Source organism: Rhinatrema bivittatum, chromosome 2 (genome assembly GCF_901001135.1).
Source record: "Rhinatrema bivittatum chromosome 2, aRhiBiv1.1, whole genome shotgun sequence".
NCBI lineage: Eukaryota > Metazoa > Chordata > Amphibia > Gymnophiona > Rhinatrematidae > Rhinatrema > Rhinatrema bivittatum.
Window position 1 is genome coordinate 621,410,771 of NC_042616.1, and position 21,720 is coordinate 621,432,490.

The 21,720-nt window shown below is 42.9% G+C and overlaps 1 protein-coding gene across 14 annotated transcripts in view; it reads left to right on the forward strand.

Moving 5' to 3' along the window:
• DTNA (dystrobrevin alpha) overlaps nucleotides 1-21,720 on the forward strand; it is a 715,983-nt gene that overhangs the window by 634,478 nt on the left and 59,785 nt on the right. For 9 of the 14 annotated variants that reach the window (XM_029591217.1, XM_029591223.1, XM_029591224.1 and 6 more), the window contains 2 exons: nucleotides 13,743-13,839; nucleotides 14,307-14,327. In XM_029591217.1, coding sequence (XP_029447077.1) covers nucleotides 13,743-13,839; nucleotides 14,307-14,327 — 118 coding nt within the window. The remainder of the gene's footprint in view (nucleotides 1-13,742; nucleotides 13,840-14,306; nucleotides 14,328-21,720) is intronic. The other 5 variants (XM_029591225.1, XM_029591227.1, XM_029591218.1 and 2 more) reach the window with 1 other exon arrangement.

A 21,720-nucleotide genomic window follows, 5' to 3' on the forward strand; every position in this document is an offset into this window, starting at 1 on the left:
AACCGGAACCTATTTATTCAATGTCAGCGCCTAGTACCTCCCTTTCCGGTCAATGCCTGGTAGTTCTCTACCACGTCCTCTCACCGCTGCTAACGCTGAAAAACCTCCCCTCGACAGGGAGGGCGTTAGTTCCCTATCACGTCCTCTCAACACTCCCAGCCTTTGACCCTCCTCTTCCGGTATCAAATATTTACTATTCCATCTTTGAAAAAAAGGGATTTTGATCTGGCATACTATACTGGAAAACAATTAGTTTCTCTGCACTCACAAGGAGGCATATATACTCATAATGAATCACAAAATAGATCACAGTAGCCCATGCTCGTAAAACGCTGAATTTACGTCACGTCCTCACTGGATGAATGCTGTAAAAGTCTTTTTAGGAAACATTCGTGATCGCAGTCCCCTGCATCATTAATTGGGCACAGGGATAGAAGACTTCTTCAACAATCACAATATCGTTCAATATCCATCCGGACAAAACCATTTTTATCCAGATATCGAAGAATCAAATGAGAGAATACCAATTGATTCTCTCATTTAAACCATTCGGGTCTACAGTATTCAAGTGAAAAATCCAGAAATGTTCCCGACGGTTTAATAAAACCTGTATGTCTCCTCCTCTTGGATTTGGATCCACTTGTTCCAAAATGGACCATCGCAAGTCAGTGAATTGGTGATGATGATCAATGCAGTGTTGGACTAGGGGGGCTGCAAGTTTGGATGTCTTGATACAACTCCTGTGTTCGATCAGGCGGGTCCGGATCTTTCTCTTCGTCCGACCGACATAAACAAGACTGCAGGGACACTGTATCACATACACAACTCCTATCGTCTCACACGAGGTCCGTCTATCATGTCGAATCACCATCCCCGAATGGGGCGCCTGCCATTGTTCACCCACAATGGTTTGACCACACATGTCACAAGTGCCACAAGCTTGATGTCCTCCAGCCGGAGACGAAATCTTGTGTGATGAGAATCGGGAATGAACAACCCGATCCCTGATGTTTTGTCCCCTAAAAAAGGCAAACCTAGGGCTCGTTTGAAACGTAGTATGCAACGTGAGAACTTTCCAATGTTCACGCACAATGTTAACCACTTCAGATGCATAGCGTGAATATTTCAAAGTACAGGTAAGTTCTTGATTATAAGGACGTTGCTGATACTGTAACAACAGATCTCTATTTGCAAACAGGGCCCTCTTGTATGCCTTTTTAATCACTCCACGGGGATAACCTTTTTGTGCAAATCTTGTAGAGAGAACTGAAGCCTGTGCTTTAAAATCCTCCATAGATGAACAGATCCTGCGCAATCTAAGAAATTGAGATATGGGAAGGCCATTCTTTAACCTTTGAGGATGAAAACTGGAATACCTTAAATAATGATTCCTATCAGTAGGCTTCCTATAAAGGGAAGTGATGATTGTTTTTTGTCTTTGAGGGAAGCACGCGCTCTTAAAGTTTTACATCCGTTACACCCCGTTCTATATACCCTGCCCAAAATACACAAGCATTTGGATGTGCCCCCGGGCCGTCCTATTGTAGCAGGACGCGGGTCCCTTTTGGAACCTTTATCAAATTTCCTTGATTTCTTTTTAAAACCTGTGGTCACAAAATCCACCTCTTTTCTTCAAGATACGTCCCACATGCTTCGTTTGATTCACGATCTTCCACCATTTGTTGAGGGCTGTTGGTTAGTTACCTTAGATATCACTTCACTTTATACCAATATCCCGCAGGAAGAAGCGTATCAATTGGTACAAGATATTCTAAGGAACCGCCCCCGCCCGCATCGTGTACCTACAAGTTTCCTATTGGGCATGTTGAAATTGGTGCTGTTTAAAAATTTCTTCAATTTTGATGGGACTTTCTATTTACAGGTCCAAGGGGTGGCTATGGGGGCCACTGTTGCCCCTGATATTGCTAACCTATATGTAGCTTGTTTTGAGGACAGATTTCTGTATAATTCCGAATGGTTTCAGAATATTGCAATTTGGCGACGCTACATAGACGACATCTTTTTTGTCTGGACAGCGACATGGGATGAGCTACAATTGTTTTTGGATTGGCTAAATTCCCAAGATCCCCATCTACATTTTACAGCCCATTGTGACCAACATTCAGTGGCTTTTTTGGATATTTTGATTAAAAAACAGGGGGATTCGTTCATCACTTCCCTTTATAGGAAGCCTACTGATAGGAATCATTATTTAAGGTATTCCAGTTTTCATCCTCAAAGGTTAAAGAATGGCCTTCCCATATCTCAATTTCTTAGATTGCGCAGGATCTGTTCATCTATGGAGGATTTTAAAGCACAGGCTTCAGTTCTCTCTACAAGATTTGCACAAAAAGGTTATCCCCGTGGAGTGATTAAAAAGGCATACAAGAGGGCCCTGTTTGCAAATAGAGATCTGTTGTTACAGTATCAGCAACGTCCTTATAATCAAGAACTTACCTGTACTTTGAAATATTCACGCTATGCATCTGAAGTGGTTAACATTGTGCGTGAACATTGGAAAGTTCTCACGTTGCATACTACGTTTCAAACGAGCCCTAGGTTTGCCTTTTTTAGGGGACAAAACATCAGGGATCGGGTTGTTCATTCCCGATTCTCATCACACAAGATTTCGTCTCCGGCTGGAGGACATCAAGCTTGTGGCACTTGTGACATGTGTGGTCAAACCATTGTGGGTGAACAATGGCAGGCGCCCCATTCGGGGATGGTGATTCGACATGATAGACGGACCTCGTGTGAGACGATAGGAGTTGTGTATGTGATACAGTGTCCCTGCAGTCTTGTTTATGTCGGTCGGACGAAGAGAAAGATCCGGACCCGCCTGATCGAACACAGGAGTTGTATCAAGACATCCAAACTTGCAGCCCCCCTAGTCCAACACTGCATTGATCATCATCACCAATTCACTGACTTGCGATGGTCCATTTTGGAACAAGTGGATCCAAATCCAAGAGGAGGAGACATACAGGTTTTATTAAACCGTCGGGAACATTTCTGGATTTTTCACTTGAATACTGTAGACCCGAATGGTTTAAATGAGAGAATCAATTGGTATTCTCTCATTTGATTCTTCGATATCTGGATAAAAATGGTTTTGTCCGGATGGATATTGAACGATATTGTGATTGTTGAAGAAGTCTTCTATCCCTGTGCCCAATTAATGATGCAGGGGACTGCGATCACGAATGTTTCCTAAAAAGACTTTTTACAGCATTCATCCAGTGAGGACGTGACGTAAATTCAGCGTTTTACGAGCATGGGCTACTGTGATCTATTTTGTGATTCATTATGAGTATATATGCCTCCTTGTGAGTGCAGAGAAACTAATTGTTTTCCAGTATAGTATGCCAGATCAAAATCCCTTTTTTTCAAAGATGGAATAGTAAATATTTGATACCGGAAGAGGAGGGTCAAAGGCTGGGAGTGTTGAGAGGACGTGATAGGGAACTAACGCCCTCCCTGTCGAGGGGAGGTTTTTCAGCGTTAGCAGCGGTGAGAGGACGTGGTAGAGAACTACCAGGCATTGACCGGAAAGGGAGGTACTAGGCGCTGACATTGAATAAATAGGTTCCGGTTGTCGCCATTTCTTAAACTCAGCGGGGTGAAATGCAGCCCGCGTTGACAAACAGGACCGGCACGGAGTAAATTCGCCGAAAGAAAAAGACGTTTTCAACCACCTGAATTGGCTTTCTGAATATTTTCCCCTGAGGCAGGACAGAAGTCCGAAACATGGCCATGTCGGGTTTGGGTTCCGAGTGCGGATAAGTATCCGTTTTTATTTTTGATTGCAATTGCTAAAAATTTTTGAAAATCAACAAAAAATTACATTTGATTAAAGATTTAGTGACCCCTATGAAAAACGAGCAGTACAGACAATGTCTGCCCGTGAATAGAGGGTCATACATAAGTAGTTGGGCGTATTAGGTGCTATTGTAAATTTAATACCAGGACACTAGTTGTTTTTGGATTGATAATCTGATCCCAGGAATCAAATGCCTAGGAGGCATTGGATTAATATAGTTCAAGGAGCTTATTTTCTATTGATTCTGCAAGTACCTCTATGTCTATCTTTTTCCTGAAGGTAAAAGTATGATTATTATCTATACTTTTATGAGTTGGGTTGAGGAAGGTTATCTCTGCTTTTATTAATTGGAGATCAGACCAGGCAATCTGGTGTGAGAAGTATTGATTAGACCGTTATTGGTATTGGCAAATATTAGGTCTAGTATATGTCCTGCTTTATGAGTAGCTTTGGAAACAAATTGGGACCATCCCAAAGCTTCCATTGTCTCTAGAAACATTTCACAGGCTGCAGTTCTAAGTGTTTAATCTTCGTGGAGGTTAAAGTCTCCTGTAATTAAGGTGGAATCTGGGGTTGGAAACACCTTAGCAAATAATTCTATCAGTGGTGAGCAGTCTTTTTTGTAGTAAACCTGGAGGACAATAGATAAGTCCTGTGTTCAGTTGAGGATATTGTAGATTTGGCACTTCATAGGGAAGGTTAATCTTTACTTTATAAGTTACTAGCTTAAGTTCTTTTTTATAAATTATTAATAAACCCCCACCATTTTGTTTAGGTCTAGGAAAATGAAATACCTCATAGGTAGGGTGGGAAATTTGGTTTAAAACTACTTTATCAATCAGCCAGGTTTTAGAGATGCAAAAAATAATGGGATGTAAATCCTCTAGCAGGTCATTAATCAAAGGGATATTTTTGACAGAGACTGAACATTTAATTGGAGCAGAATATACATTAAGCAGGAAGAGACAGCGGAAGAGTTAGCACCTTTGGCATCACCGCCGCACTGATCTAGTCAGTGGTGGTGGGCGGTGGCCAGCCGACATGGCACTGCCTACTCCCTCCTCTCCCTCTTCTTTCTGGCGGAGGGAGGAGTCCCTTCAGCACTGCCCCAGGTGTCAGTGGATGGGTCCAGCCGGGATGACCAGGTAGGCTGTGCTTCCTTTTTGGTGTCGCTGCCGCACTAATCTAGTCTGTGATGGTGGGCAGGCCAGCCGACTCGTTGCTAGCGACTCCCTCCTCTTTCTGGGGATGGGAGGGTCCTCAGCGTGTTTTCAGCACTGCCCCCGGTGCCAGTGGATAGGTCCAGTCAGGACAGCCAGGTAGGCCATGCATCCTTTTCGGCCTCACCATTGCATTGATCTAGTCGGTGCTGGTGGGTGGGCTGTGGACGGGTCAGCTGAGGCATTCATTTCTGAAATGAAGTTGGACATTGCTGATCTGGGACGGTGGGTCAAGGAGACAGGTATGATTGGAGGACCAGGCCTCAGAACTTGCTGGGTGTAAGATCTCCCAGGATAAGCTTTCACAATCTAATACAGAGCTTTAAAATAGAATTGAGGACCTTGAAAATCGGTCCTGTAGATCAAATCTGCGCTACAGAGGGGTGCCGGAGGGTCCTGATTTTATGGATTGTAATCAGGTGGTTGCCAGTATCCGTGCACTGCTCTTGGGCCTGGATGTTAGGGTTGTGGAAGCCCCTGTGGTGAAGCTGGACAGAGCACATAGGGTGCTGGGAGCAACACGCAATAACATTCTACGTGATATTGTCACCTGGTTCCACAGTTTCTCTCAGAAAGAGGAGGTCATCAGGGCAGCCCAGAAGTCAGGCTCCGTATCATGGAGGGACCATAAGGTTGAAATCTTCCAAGATTTGGAGGTCTGTACGATTCACAAGCACAGAGAGTTCCACAATGTTGTAGCTGTGCTCCGTGACGACAACATTAAGTACTAATGGCTTTTCCCTTTTGGCCTGAGCTTTACTATTGCTGGAGTGACGTCTCATGTATCTACTGTCTCCAAGGCGGTGTACATTTTACAAGCCGCAGGCATAGATCTACTCGCCGCCAATACCAATACCTTTATGACAGTAGTGGGAAGTGAACAGCTGCGAAGCGATACTCCAAAATGGTAATGAGTGGACAAGGGAGGCAGAAGACTCCGGCGACATTCTGGTGGCCCACATTCTTCCAAGGATCCACCAACCTGAAGTGATTGTCTTTTTTACCTATTGGGTTGATCATTTCATATAGTTTTATACTATTGTTGAGCCAAACTAGGTGCTTTTCTGTAGTTGTTATGCTCAGCTTTTGATGGGGGATAGTATTTACCTTCTCTTATTCTTTTTTGCGGGTATGTTGGGATTTAGTTGGAATGCCACGTTGAGAAGATGTCTTCAGTCCTTCAGGAGATGATCCACACTGTGGGGCTGTGGATCAGATTTGGGTGGGGGTGGGGGGAGAGGCGGGTACTAGTTGAAGGCTTTTCTGGTCTAAGGGGCTTTTTGGATTGGGTGGACATAGTGGATTTAGAGGGAAGTTGGGTTATTTTTTTTGTGTGTTTATACTGGAGAAGGGAGGTGGTCTATAATTTCTATCGCATATTATGGAGGTGCTAAGAATAATTTCAATTAACATAAAGGGTCTTATCCCTGGTTAAGAGAAAACTGTTATTTCAGGAGGCTCAGGGACTACAGGCGAATATTATCTTTTGCCAAGAAACTAAACTACTTAAACGTACGGAACGGTTATTGTGGGATGGGTCCTTCCCACAACAATACCTAGCATTTGCTTCAATCAAAAAGAAATACTATGGTGTGGGAATATTTTCCCGGAATCTTGCAATAGATGTAAAGTCTGTCTTGTGGGATGCGGAGGGCTGGTATATCATATTTAAAGCTATATTAGATCATGAAAAGTAGACATTTCTCAACCTATATGGTCCAAATGCGGATCAGGGCTCCTTTCTTTTATGTATCTCCATGATCCTGGAAGAGTGGGCCGAGGGTCATGTTATTGTAGGGGGAGATTTCAACTTTATAAGAAATCCATATCTTGACAAAACAGGATCAGGATCAGTGGGCTCTGAAGGTCACAGAAGGCCCTAAAAAATCTGATATCTGATTGCGTTCTGGTAGACATATGGTGCTTATGGAACCCAACAGTGCAATTACACATATTTCTGTCATTTTCACCAGTCATACTCTCATATAGACTTTTTCTTAATTGACAAATCTTTGGTTGATGTGACAGCTAAGGCTGAAGTGGGTACCATAACTTGGTCTGATCATGCACCGATCTGGCTAGTGTTGAAATTGAAAAGCAAGGGTGTTGGCAGACACTATTGGCATTTAAATGACAGTCTACTCGAAGATAAACCCTTCACAGAATCCCTTATGAATGATATACGGGTATATTTAGATCTTAATAGAACTGGCGAGGTCTCTCCTGGCACGATTTGGGATTGTTTAAAAGTGGTTTTGCGGGGTAAATTGATCTTGAGGGCCTCACATCTCAAAAAAGGTAGAAACGCCAAAAGGTTACATATCATGCAATGCATAGCCAAATTGGCTTTAAGTTATAAGCGAACCCCTGATCCTAATAAACTCGTAGAATTGGAGGAAAAGTGTTAAGCGTGCCGTCCGCAGCAGACCCACGGCACGGCCCCCTCACCTTTCTACAGGACTCCAGCTTCTGGTTCCTCCTCGCTGGCGGCGGTGGGCTGTCAGCTCCATCCTCAGGCCTCCTCCGGTGCCTCCGGCTCTGCCACAGACCCCGGCGTTCCCGGTCCTGCTACCTCTTCTCATCGGGCCTCTCCGCATGCTACTACTCATGCTGCGCCACTCCCTAGGCGCGCGCTCGCGCATGCACCATTGATCCTTAAGTAGGGACCGCGGCAGGATCCTAGCTGCGGCCCCGGATGATGGCGCCAACTTAACTAAAGTATTTAAGTTCAGGCTCCGCTCCCTAGCATTGCCTTTGAACAGGTCTCCTCACTGGTCGAGTACTCATTGTCTCCTAGAGATTCGTCTCATCCCTGCGTTCCTGTTCCTCATTGTTCCTGGTTCCTGTATCCTCGTTCCTACCTTGCTTTATACCTCGGATTGACTACATGGACTTTCACTTTGCTTTGCCTGTCTTTGCCATTGATTCTCTCCAGACCCAGACTTTTTTGCTTCGCCTGACTACTCTACGACCTATCTCCAGACCCAGACCTTTGCTTCGCCTGACTATGCAATTGCTTATCTCCAAACCCAGACCTCCGCTTCGCCTGACTATGCTATTGCCTATCTCCAGACCCAGACCTCCGCTTTGCCTGACTACGCTACTGCCTATCTCCAGACCCAGACCTCTGCTTCGTCCAATTACGCTATTGCCTATCTCCAGACCCTGATCTCTGCTTTGTCAGACTACGCTCTTGACTATCCCCGTGATCAAACCTCAGCCTTGCTTGCCATTGCCTCCGGATTGCCGCCAGCCCTGACTCAAGCCTGCCCTTGGATGCCTCTCCAACTTACTCCCTGGACGTGGTTTCTTCAGGCTTCGGCCTGCTTTTGCCTGTGTGTCTCCGTTCCATTGGCGCCCAAGTTTCCAGGACATTACCCAGTCCAGAGTAAGATTGTATGATCTCTCACCTGCTGTCTCAGGGCTGAACCAACTCTTACTTCGACTACACACAGAGGCCCACCTAAGTCCTACCGGCCCCGGCACCCAAAGGCTCAACCCGTGGGGAACGAGGGCTGGTATAGGTGAAGCTCCAGCGGCTTCTGTCTATCGGCCCACTCCGCCTGCCGATGGTAGAGACCCATAGGTCCTCACCTACGGGTTGCGTCAACCCCACCTCGGCCCAAGGGTCCACCTCCGACGCAACAAAAAGTTCATAAACCATTATTAAGGTAGAGTTGCTGAAATCCATTGACTATTCTTGGGATAAGCAGCTTGGAATCTATCTGCCCCTTGGGATCCTGCCAAGTATGTGTGACCTGGAATGGCCACTGATAGAGACAGGATACTGGGCTTGATGGACCCTTGTTCTGACCCAGTTTGGCAAGTTTTATGTTTTTTGTTATAAATACTTGCATGTAGGAGATTTGTGCCACTTATCTGGATAAATTTTGAATGTCTGGATAAATGGCAGCTTAGCCAGATAAGTTCCAAGAACCGCTACTTATCTGGCTAAGTAAGATAGCCCAGTAAGTGTTAAAATGTTACTTATCCAGCTATGTTAATGGCGCTATTCCACCAGGCGCTGATGCATAGGGGCAGCCCACTACCATCGGGCACTTCAGGAAAGCTACATCTTGGGAGAAAAAGACAAAACAAATAGAAAAATTAACTGAGATGAAAGAAAATGAAAATCAGCGATGTGAAGACCCGGCCCCCCGACGTCATGACGCCCAGCCAGCGGCGACCCAATTAACGGTGCAATTCCAACAGGCGCTGATGCAGAGGGGCAGCCCACTACCATCGGGCACTTCAGGAAAGCTACATCTTGGGAGAAAAAGACAAAACAAATAGAAAAATTAACTGAGATGAAAGAAAATGAAAATCAGCGATGTGAAGACCGGCCCCCCCCCCCCGACGTCATGACGCCCAGCCAGCGGCGATCCGATTAACGGCGCTATTCCAACAGGCGCCGGGCGTCGCGCGCCGAAGGGGCGCAACAAAGGGGTTTTCCCCTTTGTGCTCCCCTTCATGCTAACCTTTGTGCTCCTTCTAATATAATTGTATTTATGTTTTGGTTATTAATTTAACCTTTATTAATGCTGTTTTAGCTTTTTGCTCTGTTTACAATTATTTCGTTATACACGTTTAAATGTATTAGACTAAGGAATTTTTACTTCCTGCTTATTCTGTTTCATTGTAAACCGGTTTGATATGCATTTGATGCTGGAAAATCGGTATATAAAAATTAAAAATAAATAAATATGTTGAAAATATATGCCATGTATCTTTTAGATATGCCAACATGTTGTTGGGCAGATTTAAGTGTATTTTCTATAGTGTGCACACATTTATGCACACAATATAAAATACATGTGCATGCACACGTCTATATAGCTGTGTATATGGGCGCACTCACTTGTTTTAAAATTATCCTCCCTGTTTTTGCACTAAAAATGCATGACTGTGCTTTTTAGCCAACTTTCTGAAGGGAAAGATGGCCTCTGAGATCACTGTGTGTGCGTGTGCGCACACCGTAAAATAACCTTTGTGTTTGGTGTCGTATCCACACTAAATTTTTACAAGTCCAGGGGCCATGAGGACTGACAGAGGTGGAATTTTGTCAGATCCACGTATATCCACACATCACGTATAGACACGCATTCCAGAAAACAGACTCCTTTAGTTCTCGTTGGAACTTCTTGCTGCATTCAAACTTAGTTGTCGCGCACTTAATTACTCCATGAGCTTTCTTAGATCTCTCCTCATTCTGACTACTATCTTACTGTCATCTGCAAAAAGACAATTTTTTCCTATTAACCCTCCACAATATTGCTCACAAAAATATTGAACAGAAATGGATGCAGAATCTTACCCTGAGGTATTACACTAATCACCCTTCCTTGTTAGGCATAAACAACATTTACCTTTTACCTTATGTTGTCTACCCCTCAGCCAGTCTCTAATCCAGTGAGCCACCTTGGGGCCCATCCCCAGGCTGCTCACTTTATTTAAAAACCTCTTATGAGGTACAGTATCAATAGCTTTGCTGAAATCCAAGTATACCACATTCAGCGCCTGCCTACAGTCTAATTCTCTGATTACCCAAAGAACATGATCAGATTTGTTTGACATGATTTTCCTTTGCTAAAATCATGCCACTGCAGATTCTAGACACATTACTGCTTTTCCTTCAGTAGAGCTTCCATTAATTTTCCCCCCACTGAGATCAGACAAACCAACCTCTAGTTCCCAGCCTCTTCCCTATCACCACATTTATGAAAAGGGGTTGCCCTTCTCCAGTCCTGTGCACCTATTCCTGACTCCAAAACTCAATTGAATATATTTGTCAGTGGACTGACCAGAACCTCTCAGAACTCCCTTAATATCCTGGAACATATTCCATCTGCCCTTATAACTTTGTAGTCTTTCCGTGTTGCTAGTTCCATATATTCTGTTTTTCTCCTCTGTAAGTGGTGTGGCAAATACCCAGCAACCATAGGTATCCCTGCCAACTAATAGTGCTCCTTCTTCAACAGAGGAATAAAGTATTGTGGTTATAGCATATGCTAATGTGTCAATCATCTTTACTAAGCTAGTCCTGTCTTCTTAGAATGTGCTGGAACTGTAACCCACTGGCTAGTCTGTATATCATGGAGTACTCCCCCTGCTCCAAGTGCTGTGTATCGTACGTCTAAATGCAGCCTCCTGTGGAACAAATTCATCATAATGTTAAAAATAGTCACACAAATAAGTTATGGAAACAGTGGTTGCCGGGCTTTCTTTTCTGGAATATTTTTGTGGGAATCCTTAATGTTTTTAGCATGCTTCTTGCCTGATTTATGTGCCTGTCAGCTTGGTCTGGTTTGTAATCTTGCAGGTCACTTGTGTTTTGTCCAGTGACTAGCATTAGTGTACTGTAGTTTTATGGTAAAATGTCTATATATTTTTACAATATATGCTCCACTGGCTAAGGGGCAATATTGAAGTGATCACCTTCAGAAAAGTTTCTCTTTCGGCCCTCTGCCAGTTGGGGGATCTTAAAGTGCCTGGGATGACCATGAAGTAGGGAAAATGGGTAAAGGCAACAGACTCTATACTAGTTTTTGAGGTCATAGCACTTATTATAAATTGTGCTTATAGACAGTCACATGGGTGGATTCACTGGCATGAGCCTGCTTGCTATTTCTGTAAATATTAGTTGAGTGCGGTTGAAAAACTGGATTTTTTACATCCTTGAGATTGTTTTAGAGTGAAATAGTAAAAATCCTTTAGACGTTTCCCTTAAGGCCAGAAATTGTGATGTTATAACAACATAAGTTGATTCTCTTCTGGATCTGACATACTCACGCAAGAGATGAACACATATGTAGTATTTCTTTCAGCCCTGTTAATGTTGTCTTTTCTTATCCTCCTTGGGGCCAATGCAATACGGTGCACTCAGCAGAGCGCACTGTTTAATCCGCAGTTGGACATAGGTTGTATAGGTGCTACCTAATCCTCAGCGCCTCCACAATGCAGAAAAAACTGCTTTTCTGTACATCCTCCTATTTAATATCGTTGTGATATTAAGTAGGAGGAACAAATCTTTAAAAAACTAAAAGAAAAAAAATAGTTTAAAAAAAAAGTGCCAGCAGTCGGGTGCAGGAAACGGACGCTCAGTTGACAAGCGTCCCAATTCTTGAACCCCTTGCTGTGTGCCCTTTAGGGAAACGGACGCCGATAAATTTGGCATCCGTTTTCCTAACCGGCAGACGGCCAACACTCACGGGCTCCCGATCTCAAGGAGGTGCTAGGGGAGGGGAGCCTGGGGGCGCATTAGGAAAACGGGTGCTGAGTGTTCAGCACTGGCTGTCAGCACATATTTATTGCATTGGCCCCTCCTTGTAAGATAATTTTTTTTATATAGTCCTGACCAGATCTCATTAGAGACCAATCAAACACAGCCATCAGTATTTTCCTATTTCATATTCCTTACTGTGTGATATTTATTTATTTATTAGGATTTATATCCCAGTTGATTCATTAAAAACATTCTCAGAATGGGTTACAACATAGAACAATATAAAATCACATAAAAACAGCAGACAATATAAACTAACATAGCGGCAACAAGCACAAAACAACTAGATGCACCCACTACCTTCTGTTCATTATCTTCATTACTCCATTTTACCTTCTTAAAATCTTTTCTCAACCACAGCACTTCTTCATTTTCCCTATCCTAGAACTCATATATCTTCTCCTGCATATACAGACTTAAATAGGAGCATCTTAATTTCTTTATGAAATGTTTTCAGACTGGTCACCAATCTAACGTCCCTGGGCAAATCATTCCAGTGCTTAGGGACTACAGAGAAAAAGGCCTAATTGCTAGAAGTCTTTGCAGATTCTACTAGAGGAATTTCAAACTAGACTGATTGTAATCATTGTGTTACTCTCAGTGACACATATAATGTTAGCTTGTACCTAAAATAGCTTGGAGTCATGAAGAGCCTTAAAGACCAATAGTAGCACTTTAAAGCACATTCAAGGTGTAATAGGCAACCAGTGCAAGGCCTTTAGAGTCAGGATAATATGCTCATTACATTTCACCCCCGTGACCAAGCACACATCGCTATTCTGCACCACCTGCAGTCTTTGGTGCGATCTTTTAGGTAGCCCAACATATAATTCATTGCAGTAATCCCATTTGGAGAATACCAAAGCTTGAACAATTATTCTAAAATCATCCATAGAAAAGAAATGCCATATAAAATAACAACTACAACTCGCCAAGGCAACCTGCGATTCCAATGTCCATGAAAGTCCACACGGACACCCAATAAACGCACATCCTCGTAGGTCGGGAGAGTACCACCGCATAGTTTAACTGTGGGAGCTACGTGTGACAAGGAAGGCTCCCCTAAACCAAATAATACTGAAAAAGCAAAGCATCGGCCAGCCCAGCCAACCTGAAGAGGGGGAGGCAGTCAGGTTTCCTGTTTTGCAGCCTAGAGTTCTACCCAGGAACCCAATGAGCAAAATTCTGGTGCAGGAGAATGAAATAGTAATACCATGTGCCCTTAATTAAGTTTAATTATTTTTTAGCGTCCCACTGATCCAGCACTCTGTCAAAAACGTGTAGTTTTGATTGTTCTTTCCTAAGCAGGGTGTGACTATTTCTCCCAGCAGTAGGAATACTGAAGCACAGCTTTGAGTAGTGAACTTGGAGGATTGGACCCTTGTGCAGCCAGTTCTGACCCTGACCTCTTATTTCTCAGACAGCGCAAGGACGAGCTGGAGCAGAGGATGTCCGCCCTTCAGGAGAGCAGGAGGGAGCTGATGGTTCAGCTGGAAGGGCTCATGAAACTTCTGAAGGTGAGATGGTTACTCAGAATTTGAAAAGTGTAGAGTAGAAAAATGGGCAACTTTATCAAGAGGTTGCAGACAATACGTTTTTCAAGTAGGTTTAATTTTTTTTTGTTATTATTTATTTCCACATTAAAAAAAATGTTTGATTCCTGTTCAGTCATTTGTTTCCTTTTGGATTTAGACTATGAGTATTCCCAAAAAGTCTTTAGAAGGCATTGGGAGAAATACAGAGTGCTAGCCATGTCAATGCACCCAGCTAATCACAAAAGATAGATTAAATTATACTTAAATGTTATCGCATGTCTTGAATTCAGATATTACTATATGATGTCTTCATTAATATCCAAAGACAGAACTGCATCTCAGTAAACATGAGATCTTATCTGAGACACTGAAAAAAAAATAGTTTGATCTGTGCTGATTTCTCCGTGGCAAGCCTGAGTAATGGTTTTGACAATCCAACTTTTCTGCAGGAAGAAGAGCTGAAACAAGCAGTGAGTCCTTCCCACGTTTTAGACCTGTTTAACCCTTGAATTGAGCGGCAGTGCTGCAAAGATTGTGAATGCTAATGCCTGCAGTGTTTGCTTTATTTTGAACAATTTTTTGAAACATGTTTCTTATTGTGAATAACCTCCTCGGGCTTCCAGTTAGCCAGAGGTTAAGAACCTGTTATATGATTGGTAAAGCTACATTTTAAAGCAGCAGTACCAGCTCGACTGCTGAAAATAGGAATTTGCCTGTCTAACATGCTTGGTTTCATCCTTTGGTCCTCTTAACTCCGTCTCCTTTCTCTTTTGTCACAATATCTGTACTTTTCCTTGTGCTTTTACACTCTAATAAAATGTGTGCACCTTTTATTATGTCATGCCTCTGATTTTAGAAAGCATCTTCCGTTGGTCCCCTCTTCTGTTGATCTTGCTATGCTCAGGCTTTTCATCTATTAATGTGGTGTCCGCACGGGTCTATCATGGGGGACAGCGCAGTGGGACCCCGATTTACATACATTCAGAATGAAGCAGGAGCAGTTAAGTAGGAGGAGGAGGAGGAAGTACCTTCAGAATGGCTTATTTCCCCAAAGTTCCAAGCCCAAGATACCTGATATATAACTGTTTGGATGTTGAGGCTTTGGGACCAATTTGGGAGAATTTGTACTTCATAGTGTTTTCTGCTATCTGCTCAGAAACCAAATACAAAATCAGAAAAAAAATGGGATTGTCATGATTTTGTGTCTACTACCAACTGAATTGCACCTATCCCTTTCAAGGAAAATATTATTTTATTCTCTGAATTTTGGGACCTATTTCCATTTTCCATCTTTCCTGCTGTTTCTTGTAAAGTCAAAGTTTTCATTAGGACCAGTATGGTTAGTATACCTCTGGAGCCTCTCAGAAGTCTGACAGGATCAGAATGTCTCTAAGGAGAAGGGAGCAGAGAGTTGATGTTGATACCAATGATATATGTTTATTTATTTATTTATTTATTTAACACTTTTCTATACCGACCTTCATGGTTAGATGACCATATCAGATCGGTTTACATCGAACAGGGGAACTGTAACAAAAAACAGTAAAAAAAATAGTAAATTGAACAGGAAGAGCAAAGTTACATTTAACAAGGTAGGTAAACTTGGAGGCATAGACAGCCGGAAAGAATGTTGATATCAATGTTGCCAAACAGGGTGAAAAAGCATTGAGGGGAGCCAGTGGGATGCTGTGTTCCATGGAATGAGGTATAGCCTGCAGAAAAATAGAGGTGATAATACTTCTCTACTGTTCATTGGTGAAACCACATCAGTGATATACTGCCAATTTCTTATGAAGGGGCTCCTGGTTGTAAATGATCATAGACATACCTGGGAACTCTCCAGATTTCACATAGAAGAAACTCAGGGAATTTGCATTAATTGCCTGGTGTCCAGGGAAACATTAAAAGCACCGGGCCTCTCCGTTTATAGTTCCAGCCACTCCCCTTCCTCAGTAAACCTACAGGAATAGGAGAAAAGGGGTGAGTCTGGAGAAGACGCTGCGGACAGCATATTGGGAGAAATTAGAGGGGGACTCTAACTCAGTCTGCAGCTGTGATTCCAGGACCTGGGACTCACTCAACTAAGAGTAGAGTGAAGGCGCATAGGTCAGGGAGCTGTGACTTATTGGGGGTAGGAGCAATGAGAATGCTAGGGTCATCCCTGGATGGGGTGAAAATTGGTGAAGGGGAGAGAAAGAGAGAGAAAGTGTGGATTACTGGGAGGTGGTGATGGAAGAGAGAAAGCTGATACACATTATTTCTCTCTCTGCTCCCTCCTCCCCTGCCTGCTAATCAACAGCCATCTCTGGTCAACAAAACGTAAAAGTTCCCAGGTATGACTATAGATCACAATGAAGCAAGAGTTGCCTATTGTCTAGAAAGTCATATTTTATATTCACTCTGAGGATCCTGAAAACCAGACAAAGAGGCCCTGCTTCCTCTGCCTCTTGATTCAGAGCATCGTTACCGTGGCAGCATCAGGTACAGAAAAGGATGCCCGCAGGCCGTGACCTGTCTGGATGTGCACAAGTTGCCCAGAACCAGCGACTGACTACTGCATGAGGGTCAGCAGCGACAAGGCCTGGGGAGAAGAGAGACTATGGCTGGTGGATCCCTGGGTTCCTTTCTCCTGCTTCCACCAGAAGAAAGCAGGGAGAGCACCGGTGACTGCTCAGCCTCTGGATCCCCCCCCTCTGGTGGCCAGAAGAGCCCAGCTAAGAATGCTGTGCCACTTCTCCCATAGTTTAGTATTGCCTCAAAGTTGAGAACCAATACTCAAGGACTTTATGTCATAAATGTGACCGAATCTGGAACTTGCTTTAATATGAGCTAATGGGCAGTGAAAACAGAACTGCTTTTATGGTAGGGTGTACAATGGTTTTTTTTAAATTATATTGGTTTAGTAAATAATCCATAGAGCCACCTGAAATCTTTATGACTCGACCCCTAAAAGTGACCAAAAGCAAGTTTTCCAGAGATTGTGCAGTGAAGATTAGTATCCTGCAGAGGGAGCCATGCGATACTTTTCTGTTCATTGTTTTTGGGTTTGTATTTTTTCCTTTTTTTTTTTTTTTTTTTTTTTGCTTCTTGTGAGCTTCTTTGGTGTCTGGCTGAACTATGACTCTGAATAATGTAATCCGTCTTACATTCTAACACCAGGGATTTTAAAAATGTCAATGGGATTAAGTAGTGTGATCCTTTTTTTGGTTGAAAAGGAAGGGCATGGCTTTCAGCTGTGGTTTTGAGAGCTCTGCAGACTGATGGCCCTTCCCAGCAGTCCTTCCTGGCACTGCGCAGGATGTAATGAGGGATGCGCTCTGCTCTGCACAGGTTGGCGCACAGTTTGTGCGAATGTGTTTGTGCCTACATCTTTACTCCCAGTTTTACCAAGAGTTTAATGCACAAATGTAAGTAAAAACTATGCACATGTATTAATGTTCCTCCATGCACATCCCATGCTAATCAAGGCATTAGCTATTACTTCCCATTGCAGAGAGGTGCGTAAGCTTAATTCAAGCTTTCTTAATGCTGGAGTAAAGTTTCTTGAGCCTAATACAAGTCTGTGGTCTGAACCTGGGCTCTGTGGTGTGGGGATCCCATATGCGATATTTGATTTATGCTCAGAGACCATGCTTTGCTTGAACCATGTTCTATGTTCATAAATTATGTTTTATGTGTGCCAAGCATTTCTTTTCGCACACATTTTTTGACTTAGCGTGCATTTTTAAGCTCCTGATCTATTAGCATACCATTAGCTTACTGCATTGGGAGTTAACTCTTTTTTTTTAGTACATGAGTAAAGAAAATGTGTGCAGAAGTTCAGCAGGCTTTTTTTTTTTCACTTGCATTTTATTACATCAGGGCCACTTTGTGGTACGTGCTCGGACTGTATTGGTGGCCCTGTAATTCATCTTGTCGAAGTTGTGTGACAGATTTTAAAGCACTAGACTAGGGGGTCACTTTAGGGGGTGAGTTTATATGAAGCTGCTACTTTTTAGTGTTTGATAATTCATTAATCTTTTCAATAGAAATAGAATTGTTCTTCTTTATTCAGCCACTGCTGCTGGTGTACTCTGCTGGTTTCAGCCTATGCATATGAAACTTGGAGAGCTGGGTTTCTTTCTCTTACTGCATGACCTGCAACATCGCCAGCTCCCACCTCTAATAAGCTCTTCAGGCAGGGGCCTTGTCACATGTGATTCATTGTCTACGGCAGTACATGTACACCGGCCACACTTCACGAACAACAGACGCACTAGGCTGGATGTAATGAATTGCTTTCAACAGAGCACTCAGTTTTGTCCGCAGCTGCATGCACATTTTTTTGTGCACAAAATTTACTCCGATGCAGCAAGTAATTTTGTGCACAAAAAATGTGCATGTAAAACTGTGCGTCCTGCTTAGCGCTCTTGCATGGAAATCCCATGCTAATAAAGTCATTAATGATTACCCCTCAATGCTGAGAGATGTGCTAGCTGAACTCCAATTTTCTTAGCACTGGAAATTGTATTCCTGGTCTGAGATGGCGTAAAGTTTTCAAGGGCTAGTGTCCTTCTACAGGTAAAAGCAAGAGATCTGGTGCCAGGACTAGTAGTCAGGATTTTATGTGCAGAAAACAAGCTTTGTCCACCAAAAGCATGTTTTATGCACAGAAAGCATGATTTGTGCATACAAACCATGTCTTCTGCACGTAAAATATAATTGATGCACATAAATCATGTTTTACCTGTCCTAATCCTTTTCTTTAAACACATTTTCTGCTGCTTTTGCAAACCCTGCATCAGGAGTTTAAATGTCAAAATTAGTTTGTGAGTTCAGAAACTGCATTGAATTTCAGTGCACAGTTGTAATGCTCAGCTAATTACATTGGCACCACTGTTAAATTCCTGATAAGTTTTCTTTGAGTTCTTGTGTGTGTGTGTGTGTGTGTGTGTGTGTGGTGGTGGGGGGGGGGTTTGATTTATGCTTCCCTTACTGAGGTGCTGACAGCATGATGTTTGGAGCTCTTCACATTAAACATGTTTAACCCACAAAAGCCTAACCCATAACAGGAATTTAAATTGAAAGCATTGCATGGTAGCTTTAAGCACTACTCTCCGAATGCATGAATCTATCCGCTGGACAAACATCTAAGTGAGCTCCAGTTCCTTGTTATTGGCTTCAAGTGTTCTCCCCGTGGCAGCACCAAGCACAAATCTGCATTTAGTTTTTCTAGTATTTTGTGGTGACATCTTATCCCAATAACAAATAGGTTGTATTTATACTATGGTTTGCTTGGTTTGTGCATATTTATGGCAGGAGCGACATCTAGTCACCAAAACAATTTTTTAAAGTAAACTATCTCAGAATAAACAGTAATACCAGCCCTGGGGTTGATTTTTTTTTTTTTAAGGCATTTATTTTTCCTAAGCACAGAAAGAGTACAAGCCTGCTAACAGCATGAAAGTGTACCATAGTTCAAGTTCATTTTTAACATTGTACATAGGGCGGGTAGGTTTATAGCAGCCCGCCTAAGGCCCACTCTGAAAAGTAGGAGGGAATTGCTCCTACCTTAGCGTGCCGCAGGTGTAAATAGCATCCTTTTAAACATCAAAAGTACACGCCTAAATGGCTTTCCCGTCCTAACCCCACTCCCAGGAATGCCGCTTTGCAGTATGTGTAAAAATACGCACAAAATTGTTTCCATGCATACTTTTCCCTGTGCAGCCCGGGGATTGTGTTCAGAAAGCCCACGTGTAAAACTGCATTTTATGCTTATACGTGCTTTTGAAAATTACCCCCTGTTTCAACTGCACTGATGGCCAAAGAAGTGCTGAAGTGTGAAGTAGAACCCAGGATTACAGTGGTGAATCAGAAAGGGTCTCTATTATATTTATTTATATTCCGCTTTTTCAGCATTTCGAAGTGGGTTACATTTAGATACTGTAGGTCTTTCCCTATTCCCAGAGGGCTCACAATCCAATTTGTACCTGAGGCAATGGAGGGTAAAGTGACTTGCCCAAGGTCACAAGGTACTTCCTAGTCTCTTCCAGCTAAAGAAAGTGAAGCTTAGCGGGCCGATCAGATACTTAAAAGTTGTGAAGCCTGTCACCCAGGGAGCAAAGGTTTAAGGAGGTAATTGAACTATAAATTGGGAGCAGCAGTAGACGATTTGGAAACAGCACAATATGGATTCCAGAGCTGACAATGAGAATCCATGAACTGCTGCTGTACAGGCCAAGATGAGACCGCTAGGGAAGACCTACAGAAAAAGAAATAACCAGCTCATTTTTTTTTTTTAAGCTCAGCATAGCTTCACTAAAGGCAATGCCTGATGGGCCAAATTGAGCATGTAGCCAGGCAAGTTGGCGGAGGGCAGGCCAGGGCGTGTAGTCTCTTTGAGCTTGGTCAAGGCTTTCACCATGGAACCTCACTGGAATGCTCACAGAGAATGGCACAGACTGGTGTGAGTGTGAAGTGGCTCTCCAGGAGAAGTCAGAGATTATGGCAAACTAAACAAACTAAAGCCTTCTCGCTCACAGTGCATGTTCTGCAGTACTTGCAGTTAACTGTTGTGTTTTAAAAAGCAGACCACTGCAGTTTGTGTAGTTTACCCTCTTCTTTGTCTGCCTGTGTGTTTCAGATCCTCCAGCGTGGAAAAATACAAATGCGGATGATCACTGATGGGGAGGGTAAATAAGGGGTGTCCTCTTCCAGCAAGCAAAACTGAAATTTGGGATTTGACGAGCTACATTTTTGGAGGTTTTATTTACTTTTAACAAGAGTTTAGACTGAGGCTGCACAGGAAAACTTGAGAAGAACATAGACATTTATTACAGTGGTGCAGGCACCACTGGCCAAAAGCCCGAGAGACCTTAAGCTCGTCTCCTGCACGCTCTCTCCAGGTGTCCCTTCTTCCAGCTGCACTGGAGAGAAGTTTCTGCCCCTCCTGCTTCTAACCCTATGAGATTTCCCTCTCCCCTTTTCCTTTCCTCTGCCCTGAACCTGGCTCTCTCTGAAACCTCTCCCCCTTCCTCCCTCAGGGACTGTGACTGCTTCACTTTGACACAGGTAGATAGTAGCAGGCTGGTAAACAAGAGAGGGAGATAGAAGGCACTGAGCTGGCTGATGTGAAATGCAAAGGAAAAACTTTTAGCTAAAGTCTCTCAAACACAGGCTGAAGTAGATTCTAAAGCAGTCAAAGCAAAACATAGTTTTAGCTGGAAAACCTAGTAATAAATGCTAATGTCAATTAAAAATAGGAAAAAAAAATTAAACAGCAGTTATCTGTGTTCAAAACATCATTTTTATAATCTTAAAAAGTCTAAGAATAGTTCCATTCATCAAACAGTTGTGGGACTATTTCCCATTCTGTGTCTGTAATAAACTTTTAAAAAATCATATCTTTACTGAATAAGGCTCTCTTATGTGTTCATTCCTTTATCTTCAAGCACATTAAATGTATACAATATTTCCCCAGCAGGAAAAAATTACTACTACTATTAATTATTTCTGTAGCACTACAGGATGTGCATAGCACTGTACAGATACACATAATCCATGGAGCTTACAAGTCTAGTCAAGACACATAAGAGCAACTTTGCGTGCTCTAGGAATAGTTAAATCAAGGCCACGATCAGAGAGAACCAGGTTTTACATTTTGAAAACAACTTCAAAATGTGGGTTTTTAGGTGAAATGTGAATATAGTAAGAAAGGGAGCTTGATGCAGCAGCTCAGGACATCTGTTACAGGCATTGGCTGCAGTGAGGTGAAAAGCATGGAATCGGGAGTTGGAGATGGAGGAGAAGCATCTTGCCTGATGAACGAAGTTTGGGAGGTGGGGTATAGGGAGAGATAAGAAAAAAGAGGTCATGTGTTGCTAA